This window comes from Larus michahellis, chromosome 6, assembly GCF_964199755.1.
Source record: "Larus michahellis chromosome 6, bLarMic1.1, whole genome shotgun sequence".
Lineage (NCBI taxonomy): Eukaryota > Metazoa > Chordata > Aves > Charadriiformes > Laridae > Larus > Larus michahellis.
The window spans coordinates 4,532,767-4,555,272 of record NC_133901.1 but is presented as its reverse complement, the minus strand read 5'-3'; the positions used below and the strand labels follow the sequence as shown (position 1 = coordinate 4,555,272).

At 44.0% G+C, this 22,506-nt stretch overlaps 1 protein-coding gene across 1 annotated transcript in view; it reads left to right on the top strand.

The window, feature by feature from the left end:
* FNDC3B (fibronectin type III domain containing 3B) overlaps nucleotides 1-22,506 on the top strand; it is a 213,828-nt gene that overhangs the window by 178,562 nt on the left and 12,760 nt on the right. Inside the window, exons 23-24 of the mRNA XM_074590212.1 lie at nucleotides 5,328-5,540; nucleotides 19,347-19,513. Of these exons, the coding sequence (XP_074446313.1) occupies nucleotides 5,328-5,540; nucleotides 19,347-19,513 (380 nt within the window). The remainder of the gene's footprint in view (nucleotides 1-5,327; nucleotides 5,541-19,346; nucleotides 19,514-22,506) is intronic.

Sequence of the window (22,506 nt, the reverse complement as noted above, 5' to 3'; positions counted from 1 at the left end):
GCATTGCTCCTCTGCTTCCAGCTTCTGCGTGGGAATGGCCAGAGATGAGCAACTCAAGTACACACTGAGCAAGCTCCGGGCTTTTTGCGGAGGTGGGCTCCAAGCTGCCAAGTTCGATGGTTTCCGTGTTGAGTAGCAAATCCAGCCGGGATGCCACAAGAAGGATTTAAATCCCAAAATTCATTCAAGGCAGGAGGAACTGAGACATGCCTCTGCCGTGGAGCTAATGGCCAGCGTAGGGCTGATTTCAAGAGGACTTCTCCAGTGTCAGACACAGGCCAGGGTTCCTGTTGCAAAAAGCAGATGCCTCGCAAAAGCACTGTGTAAACATGATTGCTGGCGAGCAGCTGCAGAAATGTGTCTGCGAGTTCTGCTGCCTTTCCGTGTTATTGACATAGCCACGGAGCTCCGATCTTAGGGGAATTACACTTGGACTGGTTTTCTCTGAACTGAGGTAACTAGAAGTGAGTTAATAAATACTCCACACTTAATAAGTATTCAACAGGAATAGAAATACCAGTTTTCTGTTACATGCCGTTCCCAAGCTTTGCTCCACGCTTTCTGTACTTAATTGCGCCGTGCTGTTGAGATGCTTCACTGCAAGACAACTTCTGACTTTTAAGAATGTTTATTTTCCTCGGAAGTTACATAGTTTGCAGAAATACATAATAGCCGTATTAAATTTTAATAGCAAAACTTAATTTGGTTTAGGAATAAAAATACTAGACATTTTAAGTTTCTAAACTGTATCGAGGGAAAGATCTTCCAAGATGGAGAGAGAGGAATGCACACGGATGATCAAGTTAGCAGTGCTTAAGTGGGTTATAAAATAAAATTTATGCTTCAAAGTGTAAAACTAAGTCTTGCTCCGGCCCCAGAAGGGTGCAGTCTGAGTGGGGACCTGTGGGACTGGTTGTTCTGGAGGCTGTGTGTGATAACTCCGTCACTCCGTCGCGTTCAGGCTGATGATGACGGCGGAGCATCCCGCGTCTCCTCCCTTTTGAAGTCCATGGCATTTTTAACTCCCGCAGGTTTCCAGCAGCCGCCTGTATTGCAGCCGGGGGCATTCCACTTATGGGAACTAGCGAATCAAACTCTTCTCATGTCAGACTCTAAGATTAATTCAAAAGTGATTTTTCAGTTTGTTGGACTACTATACAAAGGATTTTGTGACCCAACTGAAAATAGCATCCTGTTTAGTGTGTTTATTTTCCTGGGTCAAGGATCTTATAAGATAGAATGGTCTGTTAAAGGTCTTTTAATGGTTTCTAAATTTGCCTAGTCTGTTTTATTTTTTTTTTTCTAAATTTTTAAAAAATGCAGTGGGAAAATGTGAGAATGAATAGAAATATTATTGGCCTGCAGAATTAGATATTATCCCTAAATATAGTCTTTACATTTTCAAAAAAACTCACTTTCAAATCGTGATTGTAAGATTTTTAAAAACCACCTTTCCAAGATGGTGTTTGGGGTGTTTTAACTTAGAAACCGTTAGTGAAAAAGTTGAAAGGAATTCAGGAAGTGGCCCTGTTGCACCTATTTCTACATGTCTATATACTAATTCTAAACAAAAATAAAAACGTTAATCAGAAATTGATTTTTCCCAGTATTAGTTCTGTAAACAGTAATTGGTTTCCACTTAAGTGTGGTAGTTATGTTAATCAGAAATTGATTTATTTTTTTTTTCCCAGTATCAGTTCTGTAAACAGTAATTGGTTTCCACTTAATTGTGGAAGTTCTCTTACCCGCTACGGCTGGAGGAGCTCAGAGTGTCCCAGGCTGGGACAGGGACGTGAGAAAGGGCCTGAGCTGGAGCAGAGATGCTACGGCACAAGGTGTTCTCCCACCACCATCTCCTCCAGGTGGTCTTCCTTTCTCCCCTTCCTTTTCCCCTTCCCTGTGGACATTTCCAAGGCCCTTCCCTTGAGGAAACGCTGCTGTGGGTCAGAGGGAGGCGAGAGCTGGGGCTGGGTTACACCTCCATGTGTCCAGAAAACCAGAACTGGTTGGTCGTGGGTGTCTGCCAAAGCTCAGGACCTCGGAATGATAGTGGCGATTTACAGGGAGTTTGGTGGTGGTGTCATCAGCAGAAAAAAGGCCAGCCACATCCAGCCATGTTAAGAGTCGTAGAATCATAGGATGGCCTGGGTTGGAAGAGACCTTTCAGATCACCGAGTCCAACCATCAACCTGACTCTGACAAAAACCATCACTACACCATATCTCTAAGCACTATGTCTACCCGGCTTTTAAATACCCCCAGGGATGGTGCCTCAACCCCTTCCCCGGCCAGCCTGTTACAATGCTTAATAACCCTTTCAGTGTAAAAATTTTTCCTAATATCCATCCTAAACCTCCCCTGGTGCAACTTGAGGCCGTTTCCTCTTGTCCCATCGCCTGTTCCTTGGGAGAAGAGACCCACCCCCCCTGGCTACCCCCTCCTTTCAGGGAGCTGTAGAGAGCGAGAAGGTCTCCCCTCAGCCTCCTCTTCTCCAGGCTGAACACCCCCAGCTCCCTCAGCCGCTCCTCACAGGACTTGTGCTCCAGACCCCTCACCAGCTCCGTTGCCCTTCTCTGGACCCGTTCCAGCCCCTCCGTGTCTTTTTTGTGGTGAGGGGCCCAAAACTGGACACAGCCCTCGAGGTGGGGCCTCACCAGAGCCGTCAAGTAAATCAATTCTTGCTTTCCCGGTGTCCTCATTCATTTGGAAAGATGCCTATCTCTATTTTTAAGGCATAAGAGTTTCCGTCAGAAGCGGCGGGGGGGAGTTGCGCGTATTTGTGTGGTCGGAAGGTGGGAGCAGCCACACCGTGCGGCAGATGGGAGCAGCATCAGATGAGAGGAGAGGGAGAGACGCTTTTTTACCTTGTGCAAATACCTGGCGAGGGGAAGACAAGTAAATGCAGATGTCTAAAAAGCACATCTGTCGGCTTATGCTTCGGGAGCGTGGTATTCAAGAGAGATTCGTTTCAATCGCTGCTTGTTTTCAAGCGCAGTGGCTGCCATTTGGAAATGAGTTAAAGTCGCGGTGCTTGAGGACAGGAGAGGCTTTGTTGTTACTGGGACTTAGAATAATACAAAATAAAACGCACCCAAAAAAAAGGCTGTGTGCTCTAGAGCGTGTTGCTGTAATCGGTCTACGAAAAGGTAGTAGCATTTTGTAATGTAGCTGCTCTTGTTCATGTGTACGGGCTAACGGGTGACTTGCCAGAATCCAGTAAAAATTCAGGCAGTTTTCACTTTTTTTACTGGAAAGACTATTAACTATTAATGTAATGACTTTTCGGTCTGAAGCAAACCAATACCATAATATGAAATAAAATCAATGCCTATATTAATTACACTTCTTAAGATACTAGAGAAGCTTTTAGTTCTCTTTATGTCAAACGCTTGTGTGCAGCAGTTGCAGAGGAGGATCCCACTAGAACTTTCTTCCTATCCGTCCACCTTTTAGGAAGAGGAGGATGAAATCAATGCCGTACCGTGTTTGTAAGGTGGTCAGGATGCGTTTCCTGAAACTAAAAGGAAGGTTAAAAGGAATAGTGGCAGCTCCGCGCCAGGCAATACTTTGCCCTTGTTAATGTCCAGGTCAATAGGCAAAGGTTTAACCGCACGTTTACACTCGACTGTATGAACACGGTGCATTCCTGCACTGGGCAATTACTTTAGCTGCCAAATCAGTAGGTAAGGCTCTATTATTTTGCAATTTTGTTTATTTATCATTTAACTCTTTTTGTTCTTGAAATGGCTGAAAATATGTTTTGGGGGTTTTTAGTAATCGTGTTCCCTGGAGGGTTTATCCCCTATCCCTGAAACTCCACCTAATCTTCTTCTAATGGTAGAGCGGAAAACTTGCTGCTCAAAGCAAAGCAATTTTTCATACGTTGTTTACGTGAACTTATATCACTTTATCTATTTCAATCAAAACAAGTAGCTATGCCAACCAAAGACAGTTCTATTTATCTTCGGTTTTCTCCGAAGCAGGCAGTCGTGGGGGGGGACCAGGTTCTGCTCCTCTCCCTTCTCCCCCTGCCGCCCTCCCTGGGGAGTTCTGCCTTCTTGGTGGCTGATAGTTTTGAGAAGCAGCACCGCTTCTTGTAGAGAGGCTTTTCCCATGAGAAAACACTAGGCTGCTATGCACAGGATTTCCAAAATAAACGGCGTCTGTCCAGCTATCTAAATTAGGTTGATCTAGCTAAAAAAAAAAAAGAAAAAAAGTATTCGTTTGCCTGTCCTGTTTTCTCTTATTTTCATTTTGATTTAACAAACTTTGGAAACCTTTCTGGCTTGTCTGTACCAATATTTCTATTTACACAGAATCTCCTATCTGAAATCGTGAAAACTCTTTCGAAATGCATATTGCACATTTTTGTTATGATGTGGCTGTTGATGTTACCATAGTAAAAGACGACTACTCTTCACTCCTTCCTACAAGCAGGTTCTCGCTCTGCGAATCATTAAACTAAGGTGCAGACAGATAAGAGAGAGTGACAAAACAGAAGCTGAGCGTCATTATCTTAAGAAAGAAATAGAATTTAGAAGACTGGATCAGTCTTAAGAATATTTCCAAATTAAAAATGAAGTAGGTGATCTCCTTTTTTTTCTTCTTCTGGTTGTCCTTAATGTGAGTCAAATGGCTCGAGAGCCTTTGTGCATCTTGTGAGAGTGACTTGAGTCCAACTTCTATTTGATCTAATAAGAAGTTCACTGATGGTTAGTGATTCCACAGTTTGTGTAAGAGGTGTAGAAGGTTTGTGGATTTAACCTTCTTCTCGGTTAGCTGCCCTGGGTAGAATTTCATGCTTAAGTAGTGCGCTTCGTGAGGTGCTGACGTGGTGAAATCATGCTGTTCTTTGGTCTTCAGAGATACTTACCAACATGGAGGTGGGTTTCACGGCAGCGACACCAATGCTTTCACTTAATGATTTCACCTAAATTAGTTCATGACCTTTGTTAGAAAACTGCAACACACTTCTGCATTTTCTTTATTCATAGTTATACGCTTCATGTTTTCCAGGTTTCAGTTGTGTCTGTGCTGCTGTCCCTTGTCCACGCGCTGCCATCGCGTTCTGAGATTGCTTACAGAAATCTTCTCGCCTTGCTGCAGTTCTTGATATCTTCACTGCAGCTCTTGTAATATAAAGAGGATGATAATACTTATGTTTACAGAGCTTTTCATTTGCCACAACGCAGCACGGTAGCTGGGAGCAGGCACTCTTAGTGATGGAGCAGTCAGCTCCAGAAGGCAGTCTTGTTTCTTGAGACTTTTCTATACCGAGAACCTCATGAAAGCACTTTTAACGCTTACCTTTTTGTTGTTTGCTTTAGGATCAGGATCCAGGCTGTCAATGAAATTGGAGCTGGACCATTTAGCCACTTTATTAAAGCAAAAACCAGGCCGTTACCACCCTTACCTCCTCGGTTAGAGTGTGCTGCAGCGGGTCCTCAGAGCCTGAAGCTGAAATGGGGAGAGAGCAGTTCCAAGCTTCACGCCACCGATGACATGGTCTACATCTTGCAGATAGAAGACAGAAATAAAAGGTAAGAGATACCAATATGAGGAGGGGCTGAGGGAGCCGGGCATGTTTAGCTTGGAGAAGAGGAGGCTGAGGGGAGACCTCATTGCCCTCTACAACTCCCTGAAAGGAGGGTGCAGAGAGGTGGGGGTTGGCCTCTGCTCCCAGGTGAACAATGACAGGACCAGAGGAAATGGTCTGAAGTTGCAGCAGGGGAGGTTTAGATTAGATATCAGGAAGAATGACTTTACCGAAAGAGTGGTCAGGCACTGGAACTGCCTGCCCAGGGAGGGGGTTGAGTCACCATCCCTAGAGGTGTTTAAGAAACGTCCAGATGTGGCACTTCAGGGCATGCCCTAGTGGCAGAGATTGTAGGGGTTTGGGTTTTTTTGTGTGTGTATGGTTGGACTCGATGATCTCAAAGGTCCTTTCCAACCATGAAGATTCTATGATTCTATGAATCTTTTCCTTCTGTTGATGAAAATTAATTCTGGCTCGTCATAATGCAGTTGTGAATCACGGTAAGAAAAACGTTGTTTTCCTGATTACTTCCCACCTACAAGTAAATACAAAATATTCTTTTGATAGGGATTCTCTGCCTGTAGTCTAACAGAGCAAATTATATCGCGACGCTGTTGAAGTTATTATAGAACAATCAAAATCAGTGCTGTGCTGTTGAAATTTTAGCAAAACCCTGGCCCCTTTGCCAACAAAAGTTAATACCAAGTTTCATGGTCACGGTGCTTTACCCTTTGGAATATACAAAACAAAGATGTTGCACGCAGTGTGCCGTGTGTGTTAGTTAAACAAACGGTTACAAAATCAGAGGTCTAGGGAAGGCAAAATGGAGCAGAACAAGGGTTTTTTGGGCAACGTGGTGGTCAGGATTTTACAGCTGCAATCATTTGGAGCATTAGAAAACAGGAGCTTGGCATCAGCTTCGTAGCTACACAATAATTCTGAAATAGGAATGCAGAAGAGCTCATCCACCATGTTTCACTTCCCTGAAGTTTTCTTCAAAGCCATGAGAGCTTTTGGTGTGCAAGAAACCCAAAAATGAACGTTAAACAGTTAGGGCTCAGCAAAAAGTATTTTCCCATGCAAACTTCCTATGGGAAGATTTGATAATGTAGCTCCAAAGTTGTGATGAGAGATATTCAATTAAAAAAGGGAAGGAGGGCAAGACAATATGTGAGCATTGCCTAACAGTCTAAGCTCTTCGGTGAATAAATTTCATAGATGGCTCATAATTTAGTAAGAAACACTCTTAACTAGTTTAATTAGGTAAAGTAACTGACATATCAAGTAGATAATCCTTAGAGACCTTCAGTACAGATCATAATTTTCTGTAAATTAGCGTGATTCCATTAATTTAAATAGAGCTGTACGGAGTTTGTGCCAGCTGAAGATCTGGCCCCAAAAGCTTTAATTGTACGTAATAAAACCACCGTGAATAATGCCTAAATACCTCCCAGCATCTCAACTGTACTGATGCAGAGAAGGTACACGCTCCCCTGTATCAATACTGAGAGGCGTCCAATGAATATAAATGCCCGTTCGAAAGTCTGGCTGATGAAAACAGTTTCTTCGGAGCGCAGTGATGCTTGGCAGGAGCCCATCACCTGCAGCAGCGTGTGATCAAGCCCGCTCTAAAGAAACATCCAGCAGCCTGCTTTTGTTTGCTTTCATGTAGCACAGCAGGTAGGAATGGGGAAGAGCTGTAAATTGTTTTAAACCTGTTGTTATGTTGGAGGAAATAATGTTTCCTTGTAAGAATAAAATAAGTTACGTTACCTGGCAGCAGAGAAGGAAGGATTTTTCCCCTTTGCTTTTGCATAAGGCATTAGCATCATCCTTTGCTTTTTCACCAACTTTTCCCGCTGCACGTGGTCTCTTAAGAGCTGTTAATTAGGAGGAATTTGGACTTGTTAGTCTGCTAGGTCTTCCTAGCTTTAGATTTGCATTATAGTCCACGTGAGCTCCCAGAGAAACAGAGAAGACCTACATTGCACTGATTGTCTCTGCTTGAATTGAGCCTTTGCGTGAAGTGGCTTCTCTTGGTGGCAGCCTCTTGAAGTGGCTGGGTTTGTAGCAATTAGTTCAGGTAATACCTGAAATGAGCTGTAGCCCTGAGCCCTCCGGCGGGTGAGGTGGGTACCGGCGTGGGCAGAGCGGAGGGGTGGGACGGGTGCTCTGCGGTCCGTCTGGGAGAGCAGCTGGAGCTGGCAGGGCTTGGCGATGAGATCTGTTTGTTTGTTCCCCGTCTGACGGCCCCTTGTTGCTCCCCGTTGCGTGCGTCGATGATCCTGCGAGAGATGACAGGATGCAGCGGCGAAGTTTTGTACGTTCAGTACGCTGTCATCCCTAATGAGCAGGGAATGACAGCCCCCACCTGAACTGGTCGAAACAGCAGTTAGTTACAGAGGTAGGAGACCTCTCTTAGATCATTCCCATAAAATAAACCCCATCGTGACCGAAGGGTTCCTCCGTCATGTGTGTGTGCGTGGGAAAAATACTGGAATACCGTTTTTTGAGCATCACCAGCCTCTTTAATTGTGCAGTGCTGGAGCAGACTCACGCAGGTATGCTGTGGCCATCCGATGGAATAATTAAGTGCTAATCCCTGGTGAAAAAATGACATTGGGTAAATGACCTAGAAGGAAGTTTTGGGGTCTTTCATGGTTTGAAAGGGTTGTAGGAAGGTTCCGTGGTCTCTCCTCTCTTTAGAGAAGAGATAGCACCCGACTGGGGTGAAGAAGCTGTGGGGTAGACATGGATAACTCAGAACTGACCCCTGCCATATCCTTAGTCTTTCAGCAGATGTTCTTACTGTCTTCTCTGAGACATCTGGAATTACTTTTAACAGCTTTATTTTGAAATCCCTCAACTCAGTATTACAATTTTCCCTTCTTCAGCGAATCTGAGCAGGCCCTTGGTTATTGATACGTTGCTTACTGATGGGGTTTGAAATAGGATTTAGCTTTAAAATGCCATTGAAGCATTCTCACAAACAGAAATACAAAGCTGAGCAAATTCTTTTAAAAGAGGCAATAGTTAGTAAGTTGAATTCTGCCCCTGATAGCTTTAATGGCCTTTCTGTAAAGATTCCGCTCCGGTTTCATGCAGTGATGGTCAGCCAGTGCTCTTGAATGTGTCCTGGTCATTAAGAATTGTTTTTAACTTTTCCATGCGGTAATGAGGTATAACAGGCCAGTTGTTGGAGACTAAATGTTTCATTGATCGCAAGAGCTGTGAAGCAAAATACTTGGAAATCTCCTGACACTGATTAACGTCGGGGATTGGAAAGGTGTGCACGCATCAGAAATGTACCTGCTTTAGCTCTCGTTTGCTCTCCAGCGTGTGACATTTAGGAAGATCAAATTAGCATCTCTTGTCCTTTCAATTATGTGTTAGCATTAAGTGGAAATGAAGAAAAATCTGTTTCTAGAAAGCACGGTACATGGGAACGTTAGTTGAGGGTGGTTGACCTTTATGTAAAGAGGACTATAAAATTTCTTTCTTTTTTAAATAAACTATCCGTTGTGACTTCATTTCCTAACTCTAGTAACGTCAAGAAAATCATCCAGAATACTGTGGATTTTTCCTCTCCAAGTGAAACAAATGAACCTAATTATAGTAATGCTTTTGATTATTTTTTTTTTCCCCCCTGTACTGGTAATTAGTCTTTAGTTGTTCCTACAACTAATTATACCTCTTAGTGTCTTAAAATGCTTACAATATCCAGTCTGAAAAAGAGAATTAGCAAGTACGTTATTAGTGGGTCAGTTATCAGTTGCTTGTGTTTCTTCTAGATGAATATATGTCGCAGCTGAGATGAATTCCATGATTTTTGTGTGTGTACAGAATCCAAATCTAAAAATACATATTTTAAGGGAGAGCCGTTGGTAAGGTTGGCTAAGAAGCAACTCAAACATATTCTTTAAAAATACCAACGAAGGATCATTGACAATTCTTAGAAAGACCGCTTTTGTAAACAAATTGTCAGAGGTGGTGTTTACTGGCATTCTAAACTGAAATTTCTTTTATTATGGTTATTTACTGAATAAATGAGATATGACCTCACATCACTGGGTAAACAATAGTAGTATTTCCTTTTCATAGCATACGAAAGATTATTTATGTGGGTCTAAAATCGTTTTAAAATACTTTGCTAAACGAGACATGCTTGCCATTTAAGGAGATACTATTCTGTAATATAAATGAAAAATTGCTCACAAAACAGAACTTGCCTAAAGACTATAAATATTAATTGGGTGCGGTTATCGTGTACACACTGTTTTTCTGGGGAGGATAGGAATGTCCCAAAGGCCAGAGATATACATCAATGGAGTCCTGGAAACTGCTAATGACTCCGAGGAAGGAATGACATTTGTAACCAAATGACATAATCCCTTGAACTGATTTCTTCTACTTGGGGAATTTTACCTTAACTTGAATATTTATTTTAGGAGGCATCACCTCTCGCATTCCTTATCCCAGGAGTGCCTGTTACCCTGGTGTAGGCAGCAGAGGACCTCTGAGCTGTAGGCTCTCAGGTGCCTTCCCGTGGTTCAGGTCGTCTTCCCTGGCTCCTGTTTGGTAGGTTGTGAGCAGAGCCTTTAGAGCCTGAGGATGAGAAGGGAAAACATGCGACGTTTTCCAGTTTGCCAAGGGAGACGTATCATCTCATCCATTTCAGCGCCCGCTAACCCAGATGTTAGTGATGCTGCTGGCGGTACTGTCATTTCAGTCGCACGGTAAGCTATGTCCTTGTTTATAGAAAGCCTCTAAGAAAGAGAGAAAAGTACCATATTATAAAAATCTATGCCAATATTTTCCAAGGTGAGAGGAATCAAAAAGCACTTGTCAGGAGGTCATTTCCAAGATAAATTAAAATGTGCTTTGAACAGTAAAACCAATGCAGAGGTGCAAATGGGCTCATTTTTTTCTACAGAAAGGTTCGGTTTTATGAAGCTTCCAGTGATTCTCCCACCCTCCTGTCTTCTTCACCCAGTGGTGCTGGAGACCCTTTCTCCCCAGGCATCCTGAAGTTGTATATAGCAGAAGAAACTGGTTTCCCTTCCTTCCAACACAGTTTCTGTGACCTAGTGACTCCTTGAAGAAGTATAACAAACCGCAGGGAAGGCACGAATGAAATGGAGATGATCTGTCCCGGTGTCCAGGGCCATTTCCCTGGCCGCGGAAGTGGAACGTCACGTCTGACGTTTGGTCTGAGCAGCCGTCTTTGCCAAGTGCAGTCTCTGTGTGTTAGGAAGTGGTCGTATGTATGAGCCTCGACATGTGTGTTTGCATTAATGTGAGGAGAGGGAGAACAGAAACACAGAGAGAGAAACTGCTAACCGCGCTGCCTCTGCCTGTTGGCCAGCGTAATCATTATCTGGCTACTGCAAGTTTCCAGCAGTCTAATTAAAAAAACTGTTTACGCTCATGATTTGATCAAGACAATTTACACCCACTTCAGCAATTACTAATATGTATCGGGCCTACTGGCTTGTGAAATTCTATTAAAATGTAAAATTAGCTGCATTAACATATCCTCGCGAAAACCTGCAGGAAAAATCATTTTCCTATTGGGTAAAGCAGTGATGAAAGGAAATTAAGAATTAGCGCCAAGACACATGGCCTGCTACAGTTGACTCTGCAAGCCTGGCTAAATAAAGTTAACACTCAGAAAAGCCTTTCAGGTAGGCTGTTTTCATTTCGTATTGCTGCATTGTGTAGAGGAGTATTGCTATTAACGGTAAGGATATATTGTATTAGGTATATTATATTGAGAGCATTCTGAGCAGGTACTTGGGGCTCTGCAGGGAGTGCTGCGCGAATGAAAGAGGAAGAACGGTTCCAAGTGTAAAAAGCTTCACTCGATCGTGCATTTCGGCTTTTTTCCTAGAAACCGGTGTAAACCAACATTTTTGGTAGACATGAGTTAACTCAGTGCGCGTCATCTTCCGAGAAGTAGCGAGGCGTGAGAAAACCTTGTTACATGTTTGAGTTTAGATGTTTCAGACGTTAGGAATCTAGTGAGATGCAGAATTAGGTGCTTTTCCATAAGTATGTTCAAAGAATCGCTGGTTTGGTGCGGAATTCAGCAGAAATTAAACGAAACTACATAGAAACACAGTGGAACAATTTGCTCTTACGTTTTGATCGGTGTACATCTGCAGGTACTTCAGACTTCACGACCGTAACTGAATATTCCAGATGGTAGATCATAAATAAGAGCAGCATCCAGACCGAAGACTGTCACTGTAACGAAAGCTATTTTCTGTACATCCGTAACAACGTCATAAGAAAAAATAATGCCTTAATCAGAGTAATGACTGCTTAATAGCTAAAGTGCTAAATGGGTTTCAGCTTGGAGCAACAGGAACACATTGGCCGGTTTTCCAAGAGCACAACTTTAGGTTCCAACTGCATTTTGCTGAAGTTGGTAAACTGGAGGCCGGGCTCTGCTTCCATAGTGAGCTTTGCCAAACCGGAGTACCGGGACTGTCAGGTCAGTAAATAGTTCTGAGCATGATGTGCTGAGTGAGATTCATTTTCAGGTGCCAAGACACGTAGTCGCTGCCACACTGGGAAGTTGGATTGTAATGGTGCACAAAGATGATAAAACTGCATGACTGTAAGAGCGTTTTGGGGGTGGATTTTGTTGGTTTTAGCTTTGTTAGGCCTGCTGTTACTTAAACCTACTGTTAATTATTAATACTATTGCAAGCCATGGTACTGGTATCTGCCTAGTAATCTAGTTCTTCTTGGTTGTATAGTTTTGACAGGCCACTGGATGCTTTCCCTAATTTCTCCCAGATCTTTCATTCAGATGCTGTTAACTCGCACTCAGTTGTGCTCAGTATTGTTCTTCCTATCTTCTCCTTGGCCTCTGACGTGCCTGTGTGCAGGAATCATCTGTCAGGCTCTTTGTTGGTCTGTCTTCCATTCCTCCTGGATGTGCCCAGAAGCTCCTTCCAGAAAACGTCATTTTTCTTGCTATGGGGGAGCTTCTGTAGGTTAAGGCATCTCCATTTTCAATTATCGCAATCATCTGACAAGTGACTATCTGTGGTAAATATGGATTAGGTGCTCAAATTCAGCAGCCGGTGAAAGATTATCTGGGAGAAGCAAGCTAAAAATCAATTTTTGGCTGCAAGTAGTCTTTGTCTAGCCTGTGGATTTGCTAGGTAATTCAGTGAAGAAAACAAAACTCTTCCCATCTGACTGTTATCACTTCTCTTCCGGCCTTTTTCTGCTCTCCACTTAGTTTTGCTGTTCTAAGGGTAAGGAAGGAAAAGTTGCCCCCTTCAGTGGGTCCTGTTATTATTCTTATGGCTATAAACCTAGATTATATTGACGGTGCGTTGCAGAGGTTACTTTCTAAACATACCACGAACAAGCAGACATTATAAGCTTTCCAAAAGGTATCTTCTAGAAAACAGATCTTTGGATAAGAGGGGCCAAGGCGTCCCATCTGTTTGGTCCATGCCTCCTGTTAGGGCTGGAAGTAAGGTTTTGGGGGAGGTTGGGGGAGCACAAAACTCTTTTGGGAACCGCTGTCCCAGTGTTTCCCTTCCCTCAGCACCCACCTGCAAAAGATGATGTCGAAGAGTGGCTTGGAAAGGTGGCCCAAAGCTGGCCTTCACCCAGAAAACATTGGGTCAGCCTGGTACTGGTCATGGTCCATCACCTGATGGATGTGGGGTGAGGGATGCTGCAAACGTTCAGTTTTTCTCTTCGAGCTGAAGATTTTGAAATAGAGCACAAATGGAAAAAAAAATTGCGTGTTGACCTTTTTCCTGTATCTCTGCCAGCTTAACAGAATAAAAGTCCACTCCGTACTCAAGATGTGGATCAGAGAGAGATCTCAAGGTGCTGATGGCTGGGGAAGGATAAGTTAGCGCATTGTGAGATGTATTAGTTCATCATGTTTTCTACTTAGCTCCTGGCTTCAGGGCTCCTCTGCAGCCTCCCTTGAAAAAAAAAAAACGAAATGGCTCCATTTTGACCCTCACCAAAAGCTGTTCTCATCGTTCCCCATTTACTGAGTTCATTCCAGTCTACTTCTGGCATCTCGGTGTAGTAGAGATGAATGATGCTTTTTCTTGCGTCAGCAGGAACAACCTTCAACGTAAAGCCAAGAGGTGTTAAACCTCCCCATCTGCCTTGGCTGGGGGCGATTGGGATGGGGGCAGATTCCAACATGGAGAGCGTGGAGAAGGGAGCGCTGGTCTTGCTGTTGGCGTTGGAGATAGGGACGTACTGGAACACTGTGGTCTCTAGGGATCGGGGCCCAGTTGGTGAAACAAAGTGCAGGTGCAGGTGCAGTAACGCCAGGGAAGCTGAGGGGCTGGGCAGCCTTTTTTTCTGCTCAAGTGCTTCCAAAAAATGGATGTTTTCCATCTCGGGGGATGAATTAGATGTTTTTGTTTTGAAGCTTTGCTTTCCTGGGTGCCACCCTGTAATGTAAGGAGCTGCTGGTGGGGAGGAAAATCACATAAATAAGTGAGTGTCTGATAATGTTCTTTAAACAAAATAGAGGAGCAGCCTGAAACAGTAGGGGGGGGCTATAATTGTGCAGATAACAGGGATGTCGCGGTAATAATATTAAGAGCTGTTGATTTGTGAAATTCATGTACTTTAGTTTCTAATTATGCAGTTGCCCGTGTACACTGAAACGAAGCCTCAGGTCGCCAGGTCAGACCAGTGCTGTGTTAATGATTTCTCTCCAGCCAAAATTGTGGCAGATCACCACGTTTTTCTGGGAGGCAGTAACAGATTCGTTCGATGGCTATTTTAGCCTGTGCACTTGGCTGAAGATTGCTGTCTTATTTAGCGCTGCACGGTAGATTTTCTTTCAAATTAAATTGTTGTGAGGACGAACCGGTTACGAAAATACAAACAAAACCCAAGAGTTTGAAAGGGAACCTGCTGATTAAAATGTGCTGAGAACTAATGAGCGGAGACAGAGCGAGTACGTTCATATTCCTCTGCTTGACTGGAAGTGACTGAAGTGGAGGAAACAAAATACCTGCAACATGTAAAACATTTCCAAGAAGATCTTCGCTGAGAATAAAAAGGTATTGATGAAAAACTAACAGCAGTGGTGTCTCCCAAACAATCGTTCTAGGACATTGCGTTCTCTCTCCTCCGCTGTGTGTAGGTTAAATGAATAATCCGTGACCGACATGAGAATGTCTGGGAAGGGGAGAGCTGGGATCGCTGGAGTGAGATGAGGGGGCAGGAGCCTCTGGGGGGTGTCTCCATCCCTGGAGAAAGTTGCTTTCTTTTCACTTTCTGCTGTTCCTTTACTGGAGAGGAGAGGAAACACTGCAGCACGTTGCATTTGAATAATACAGATTTACTCGGGGATGGTGCAAACTTAAAAAAAAAAATAATAATAATAATGCAACTGTTTTGAGAATGCCATTAACGCACAGAGGCAGTCTTTTTTTCAAAGACAGGGTACCAGTTTAGGGTATGCAGCCTGCAGTCTTTAAATTCAACTGGGCAGAGCTCTTAGAATTGAAAATTTCTTGGTGCTTATTAGCACGCTTTAGGGATTTGCGTGAAAGCGGGTAGGGGTTGGAGGATGCGGGCATCTTGGCTGAGACACCCTCTGAGCATGTTTTGTCTTCTGGTTTTGTCTGTCTTGGAAGGGGAGAGTGATGGAGAAATAGGAAACCAAAGTGAAAACACATATTTCTGTAAGTGTATAGGAGCATTTTGGGCTTGTTTGAACCACTTGAGTCCCCGTACTATCCCCACAGTTTTACCAGTACAACTGTCCTACTGTAACATTGGACCAGCCAGGGAACTAATCCAGTATAAGACTACCAATTGACAGAGATTTTTAACCTCTATCGGTTCTCAAATCCAGTTCACCTTTTAGCGCTGTAAGTGTTGGTACTGAAGGAGCATCACGGGGACGGGGACAGGCAGCTCAGGGAGGCTGGGCAGTCGTAGCAGCCACACTTCCCAAGGGACCTTCACCGCAAACATCAGCGCATTAGTATTTGGGCATGATTTCACTAAAGTTTAAACTAACGTTTTCAACATTGCGGCTAAAAGCACGTCCATTTTGATTGAAGGGACGAGAAATGGCAGTATTTTGGTCATGTCCAACCATGTGCCCGTCCCTCAGCTCCAGCCCCGCTGTGCGGGGAGGAGGGATGGAGGAGGCTCTCCGGAGCCATGTCCCTGCTCTACAAGCCTCCCAGCTCCCATGGCCTGATGTGCAAGTTGTGTCGCTGCCCTGTGGAGTCTGGGACTTGTGTCTTCTCACATTCCATTTATGAATGACGTAAAGCTCTGTTAGATAAGTGAAGGGGGATGTAGAAAAAAACACCCACCCCCCCAACGTAGTTGATCTATCACCCTGAAAATGAAAAGCCAGGAAGACTTTTGATGGCTGTGTCTTGTTAATGACCGTGTTTATGACATCCCGCAACATGTGAAGAAGGAAAACTCACTGTCCACGTTCAGACAGAGAACTGGGTAGAGGCTGGAAGAAGATGAGGGAGATGGAGAACATGGGAGCTTTTCTATATGCAGATTAAGTCAACTTTAACAGGCATAAGAGATTAAGTCCTTGCAAACAAGCTCAAAACTGGCTTGTTCGTAAGAAAATGTATGGAACAAGGATAAAACACAGTGAACAATGTCAGGCTTGCCAAGAATCATAGAATCACAGGGTTGGAAGGGCCCTCTGGAGATCATCTCGTCCAACCCCCCGCCAGAGCAGGGTCACCCAGAGCAGGTGGCACAGCAACGCGTCCAGGCGGGTTTGGAATGTCTCCAGAGACGGAGACTCCACCACCTCTCTGGGCAGCTTGTGCCAGGGCTCTGCCACCCTCAAAGGAAAGAAGTTGCTCCCCATGTTTAAGTGGAACTTCTGATGCTCAAGTGTGTGCCCGTTACCTCTTGTCCTCAAGGCAAAGGTGTATAGAGCTCACGTTTAAATGTGCTTTTTAAATTAGATTTAAATCTAAATCTTTAGATTTAAAAATGAAACTTCCAATAATATGAACAAATTATCTTAGTTTAGACAATTTTTAATGTATGCACACATCACAGTAGCAATGTGCAATGATACTGATTGATTCAACTTTTAGTTCACTGCGGTCCTTCATCAGAAAGCCCAGGAGACTGGAAAAAGATTGTAGGATATATTGGTCCAAACCATCTACATCAAATAACTACACTATTTTTAAAAAGAAGAGAAATAATTCTGGAGGAGTATAAAGTGCCTACTTTAGACATGAGGAACATACTACGTTATTATCAAAAAATCACGGGTATTTTGAAGTCAAAATGTTCCATCTTCATTATGTTTCTTACATCATGATCTGCATGTTCAAACACAATCACACAGCATTATTGCCATAGTAAAGCCTAACAGCAGTTGAATTTGATTGACTTAGTAATCAGCCTTTCTTCTTCCGAAATTGGAAGCCCTCTTTCTTCAAAGATGGTTGAATCTCAGAAGTTGAAGTGTGCTTCCATTACGGTCGTGTGTACTGAACGTGGATGCGGGCTTTTCCGTAACGATGTTTGCTTTCATTACAGGTGCTTTTTGAGGTGGAAACAGAGAAGTAAATAGGGGGGGAGACGGAAACCGGATGGGAGTATTAGTCCGGTTCCCAAATGACAGGAGGAGCTGGAGTGGTTTTGCCACATCACTTTTTCAGTCTTGTGAAACCTAAGTCGTATCCAAAAGGTGAAAGTGTAATCTGAGGACTAACTCATTGGTGTTCACCATATAAATATGTCTAGCAAGTGGACCGTAAGCCCAAACTGGGGTCTGGGTATGCTCGTCTATTAGCTGGTAAGGTGTATTTGTCCTCCCTTGCTTCCCTAGCTCCGCAGATGATTACAAAGAGGTCATTAGTCTAAAATACTGCATTGCATCTTTTTTTGCTGTCTGTTGCCCTTGGATGAGGCTCAGAGACAAGTCTCTGCGCTTCTGTGAGTACTGCAGTGGTTTCCGAGCCAGCTGCCTGATTGAGCGACGAGAAGCGGAGAGGGAGACGATAGTCTTGTCTCTTCAGTCTTAATGCTGTCCTAAATACCTGGGCTTTCTTCATCACCCAGAGAATCCCAAGAAATTTTATTCCATGAGAACAGGTCTGTTCCGTGAGAACAGTCTATTGAAGCGTGCCGCAGCTGCTTATGTGACCCTCAAAAATGTGGGATAGCAGGCGGTCCTCAAAACTCTGTGAGCATAAGGTTGGGAAAAAACCCACCTTCTTCTTTGGAAATTGCCTTTAAAGTCTCCTCTTAAAAACCTGTGGGCATAGACCTTTGATTTACAATCAAGGTGAGGGGCTCACTAAAACTCGGTGGGTGCAGTAAGTCACATTAGTCCTCAGAGTACATTTCCAGCAATTTAAATTACCTGAACATTTCTTTTTTTATTACGGATGATTCTTGACCTCTCTGTTTGTACTTCCGTGGATTTCAATCATAATGTAATACGAATTGATTTCTGTCCCTGAGAGCTAATGACAGACCCAGTTTCTATGAAATGCTCAAATTGGTTATACTGTGTATCTCATGAAAAGCCAAAGGACTTATCCGGGATAAAGCTAGCACCTAGATGAGGAGGTCAAAAACAAATCTCTTGGTTGGCTTCCTGGTGATTTCAAATCTGCTGAAATGGTTAAGATATTTGAATAAATGTACTAAATCATAAAAAAAAAAAAAAAACCAAAACCCAAACCCCTGTGTGATCCTACGCGGTGAATTTTATGTTCTCCAGATTTGGGGCTATTGCGAGTAAGACCTTGTTCCCCTGTGGAGGCCGAGCGGGTTGATGCAAGATGCTGGGTGCTTCCTCATCCCCATTCTGCTCGGCATCCAGGGGGTCAGGATCTCAGGTAGAAACTGCTGGCTAACACAGGACTAGTGCTGAAAAGCATTTATCCAAGCAGAGCAATTGAAAATAGAAGTCACGTTATCTCTAGTAACTGTACTTGGGTTTGCCTTTTTTTAAGATTAAGTGACATTGATTTTGTTCTGCATTACATTATTGGACAAGTTTTGTGTGTGCTGATGTTTGGGCTTGTCAATGGAAGTATTTTGGGAAGTCACTTCCTTCATGTCGGGTCTTTTTCTTCTTCTCAGCCTGCTCTGGAGCAGAGCTGTCAGTGCAGCGTCCCCCAGCGCCCCTGAGCTGGCATCCTTCCCCGTCCTCCAGATCCCCCTCGCCGTGGTCATGCTTCCCCTGTGCCTTAGCACCCGTAGACCACGACGTGCTCTCTCTCGGTCTCTTTCTGTCTCTGCTGTTGGGCTGTCTTCGCTCTGTAAACTCTTCAAAACTGTGTATAATAAATTACGCATCCATTATGCAATCCATATGCTCTGATTTAAATAGAGCTGCTCTGGCTTAAGGTGGCACAGATGAATGTAAGATGTGGTCTTAGTGTGCCAAGAAAGTCCAAATCAAGCCATGAAAGATTCAAAGTATTCATCTGGTTTTAAACGCGCTTCTAAACCAGCAGCGCACGCAGTGTATTGTAGCAGAGCACAGGTTGAACCTGTTCTGAGCGGGTAGTAAGAAATGCATTGACAGACGTTTTCCTAATAATTCATGTAATCATTTTGCAAGGTAAGTATTAGCTGCAAAGGAGACAACCAGCTGCTTTCCCTAACCTGCTAATCATTGCTCGTGTGTTAATGACACCCTGGTTTTATACTTGCTTTCAACGGCTCTGCGAAGCCGATTTTCACGGTACGGATACCTTGCACCGATACGTGTAACAGCCGGGAGCGTCTGTGCCACTCCAGTGTAATTACATGTTCTCATTTTCATTGTTTCCAGGTTTATTCCGATTTATAGGGGACCAAGTCATACGTACAAGATACAGCGGCTGACAGAATCCACTTGTTACTCGTTCAGAATACAGGCGGTCAATGACGCTGGGGAGGGACCTTTCTCAGAAATATGTACCTTCTGCACAACTAAGTCTGTCCCACCGGCAATCAAAGGTATGTCGTAGATTATTTTTTTTACGCATGCATAAATAGCGTGTAATTATTTCAGTAATTGGTAAGTATGCAGGGAGTTTGTAAGGAGCAGCATAAGTGTGCGATAACACGTGAAAAAGCAGTTTGCGCTGCGTGTGTTTTTTCTGTGAAGTTACGGCGGGGAGCTAAATTATCCCAAAAAAGTTCATATAAACAATATAAATGTTATGCCAACCACTTTATTATACATAAACTGCTAAAATGCTGCTGGTAACAATAATGTTTACCAAGGGATTGCTCTGGATTACGGCAGCGCTTCTATAAGGGACGTAACAACTGTAGTATATACGTGTACACACCAATTTAAGCATTAGTAAAGTTTAGTGTTGTTTTTAGTTGTGTAGGTGATGGTCAGCACAGCACTTCAGAGTCATTTTTCTTTGATTTATAAAATTATTAACGATATGTCACATACATAAAGCATTAGATTCTTTATCTCACTTAGCACGTGTTCCACTAGAAGAGTAAAAGGCCAAATTAAACGAAGTTTTGTAAAGAAACCTCTTTTCCTCTGTGTAAATTTTGCTCGGAGTAATTTTGCTCCTTCCTTCCAAGGAGAACTATTCTGAAGGCAGAGGATTCGGTGTATCGGCGGCGAGATAAGCTGAGCTGAGACCAGATGCACCTTTTTCTCCTGTCTGCTTACATCTCCTTTGTCAAGTGGTACCATTTACTGTGAGAAACAGCAACCGGTAGTTTGTCAGAGAGGTTTCGTTTGCTCTGCTGTCTTTAAAACCTGACTTTGGTGATTTTTGACACCGTTCATGGTCAAAGATTTAGAGGGGAGGGAAAGCCCTGCTGGGGTGTAGCTTCCCTGGTCCCTGCTCTGAATCGGGACATCGGCTTCACTACCCTAAAATCAGCGTATGCGAGAATCCCACCTTCATTCCTACCTGGATCTGGCTGTCCCCTGGCTTTTGGCGTTTGCTTCAGTGCTGCTTCTGGACAAAGGTATCTCTGTGTGGTTGGCGTGATGTTCAAGGGTAACTGTACTCACCCAGCAGTGAATTATCCTGATTCAGCCCAGCAAAGCCAAGGGAGCTCATGCTAGGCGAACCAGGTTGGCGTCGGTGAGGGTAGCAGGGAGGATGTGCTTCACAGCTTTAGCATCGTCTGCAAGGTGTCGGTGCCTTGGCACGGGCGCTTGTCACCCGAGCCCATCTTGCCCTTGCTTCTCATAGCTGCGTTGAGTGGGTAACGCTAGCTCAGGGTTGCCTGCGTGCGCTGTAGTCACACTTGCATTTCGCTGGCTAGAAATCCATTTTATTCAATTCAGATCTCAACTAGGGTTTGGTTTTGTACTCCCTGTCTGCCTATTTAGTTCCTCCTCAACGTGACTCATGCTCCGGACTGACTCTCGAGCAGTCGAGATACGGCGCGGGCGCCGGGTGGTGTGTGGGCTGGGACCACGGGTACATCGCAAAACACTGGCTGTCACAGAGAAAAGGGCACAACAAACACTCCGTTAGTGAGCGCTGCCTTGGGGGGGGTACTGCTATAGGGAAGCGAGATCTGTTGAGGCAAAATGATGCCGATTCCCTTCCGTGTTCGGAGCAATACAAAGGAATATAGGTGATACGCGAGCAACTGTGCTAAGTTTATCAGACACACGTGTTTATTCTCGTATAAAGTATCCCAGTTGCTCACTTAGTGATGCCAACCCTAAAGTAGCATTATTGTTAATGGCAATGTTTTGTAAGTGTCAGACAAAAATCTGCGTGTATTGGGGTAAGGGAGGGAAGGAGGACGGGAAATAATTGAGAATGTTGCTGTCATCTGAGATGAAGGCGTCTATTATCAGTCTCTCAACACTGGCAGATGTGCAGAGAGAAGCAAATGGGTATTGATTACATTTGGGTCCGCATATGATTCATGTGTTCCTCTTGGGTGGTAACGGATTAGTCTAAAATTCATGTAATGTATGCGGCAGCAGAAGCATTTGTTTCTTTGATAGACTCTCCCGTTGTCTGTTTTCGTAGGTTTGGGAATCTGTATTGCCTTTAACAAGCTCATCTCCTTGCACGTGCACGTGTTTAACCACTTGGTAAAGTGTTTAGCTCTGTTTTGTTTTTTTTTTTCTCCCTCTTTCATTTTTTCGGTCATGTGCTGGCTTGAGGCTGGTGGCCCCTGGGTGCTGTTGAGGTTGTGTTGATGCCGTCCAGTGGCAGATGCTTAGTTGTACCTATAAAGATGCTGTCGGTACCCTGCTCGCCTCACCTGCAAGCTGCCGTGGGCACAGTGTGGTATCTTCTGGCTTTCAGCTGGTGAGGGACCCTCTCCCAAGGACGGCAGCTGTTGTAACAGCCGACAAATTGAATTTCTCTAGAGTTGTAGTGAAAGCACCGGTCTGAGCCTGGCTAGAAATACCAGGTCTGACCATCTGAATTTCAGGCTCAGAGTTAGCTGTGAGTCCAAGTCTTTAAAATTGTGCTTGTACTTTTGCTTCCCAGGCTGGACTTAATCCCTAATACAGAAGGTGATTTAGCTTTCCTTCTCACATTCCTTCTCCCGTTTTCCTGAATGAAATGTTTTATATTATTCCTCTCTTTCAATGGTGCGTAGCATGGGAGGAATACGCAGGCGTCTCCACTGGCACAGATGTTTGCTCAGAACTTCATGAACTTGCTGCTTTTGTCAATGCCAGTGTAATTTGTGTGTTGGCTTCTGCTTCGAAAAGATCAGCGCACCGCGCTGCAATTGAATTTTAGAAGTTCAAAGTGTTTTATCACCTCCACTTCCCCTTTCCAGCAGCCCACACGGCTGACGGATGAGGGATGCTCTAACTGTCCTTCTGCAGAGGTGATTTGGGTTCTGCTTCTTAGGAGCTTGTTAATCAGCTCTAAATCTCACGCGGTGTTCTGTGAGCTGCGGTTGTTATTGTTTAATACCACAAGAATCCTGAACTGCTTAATCAGGCAAGACTGTCCTGAAATAAATGTGACTTTTGAGTGACT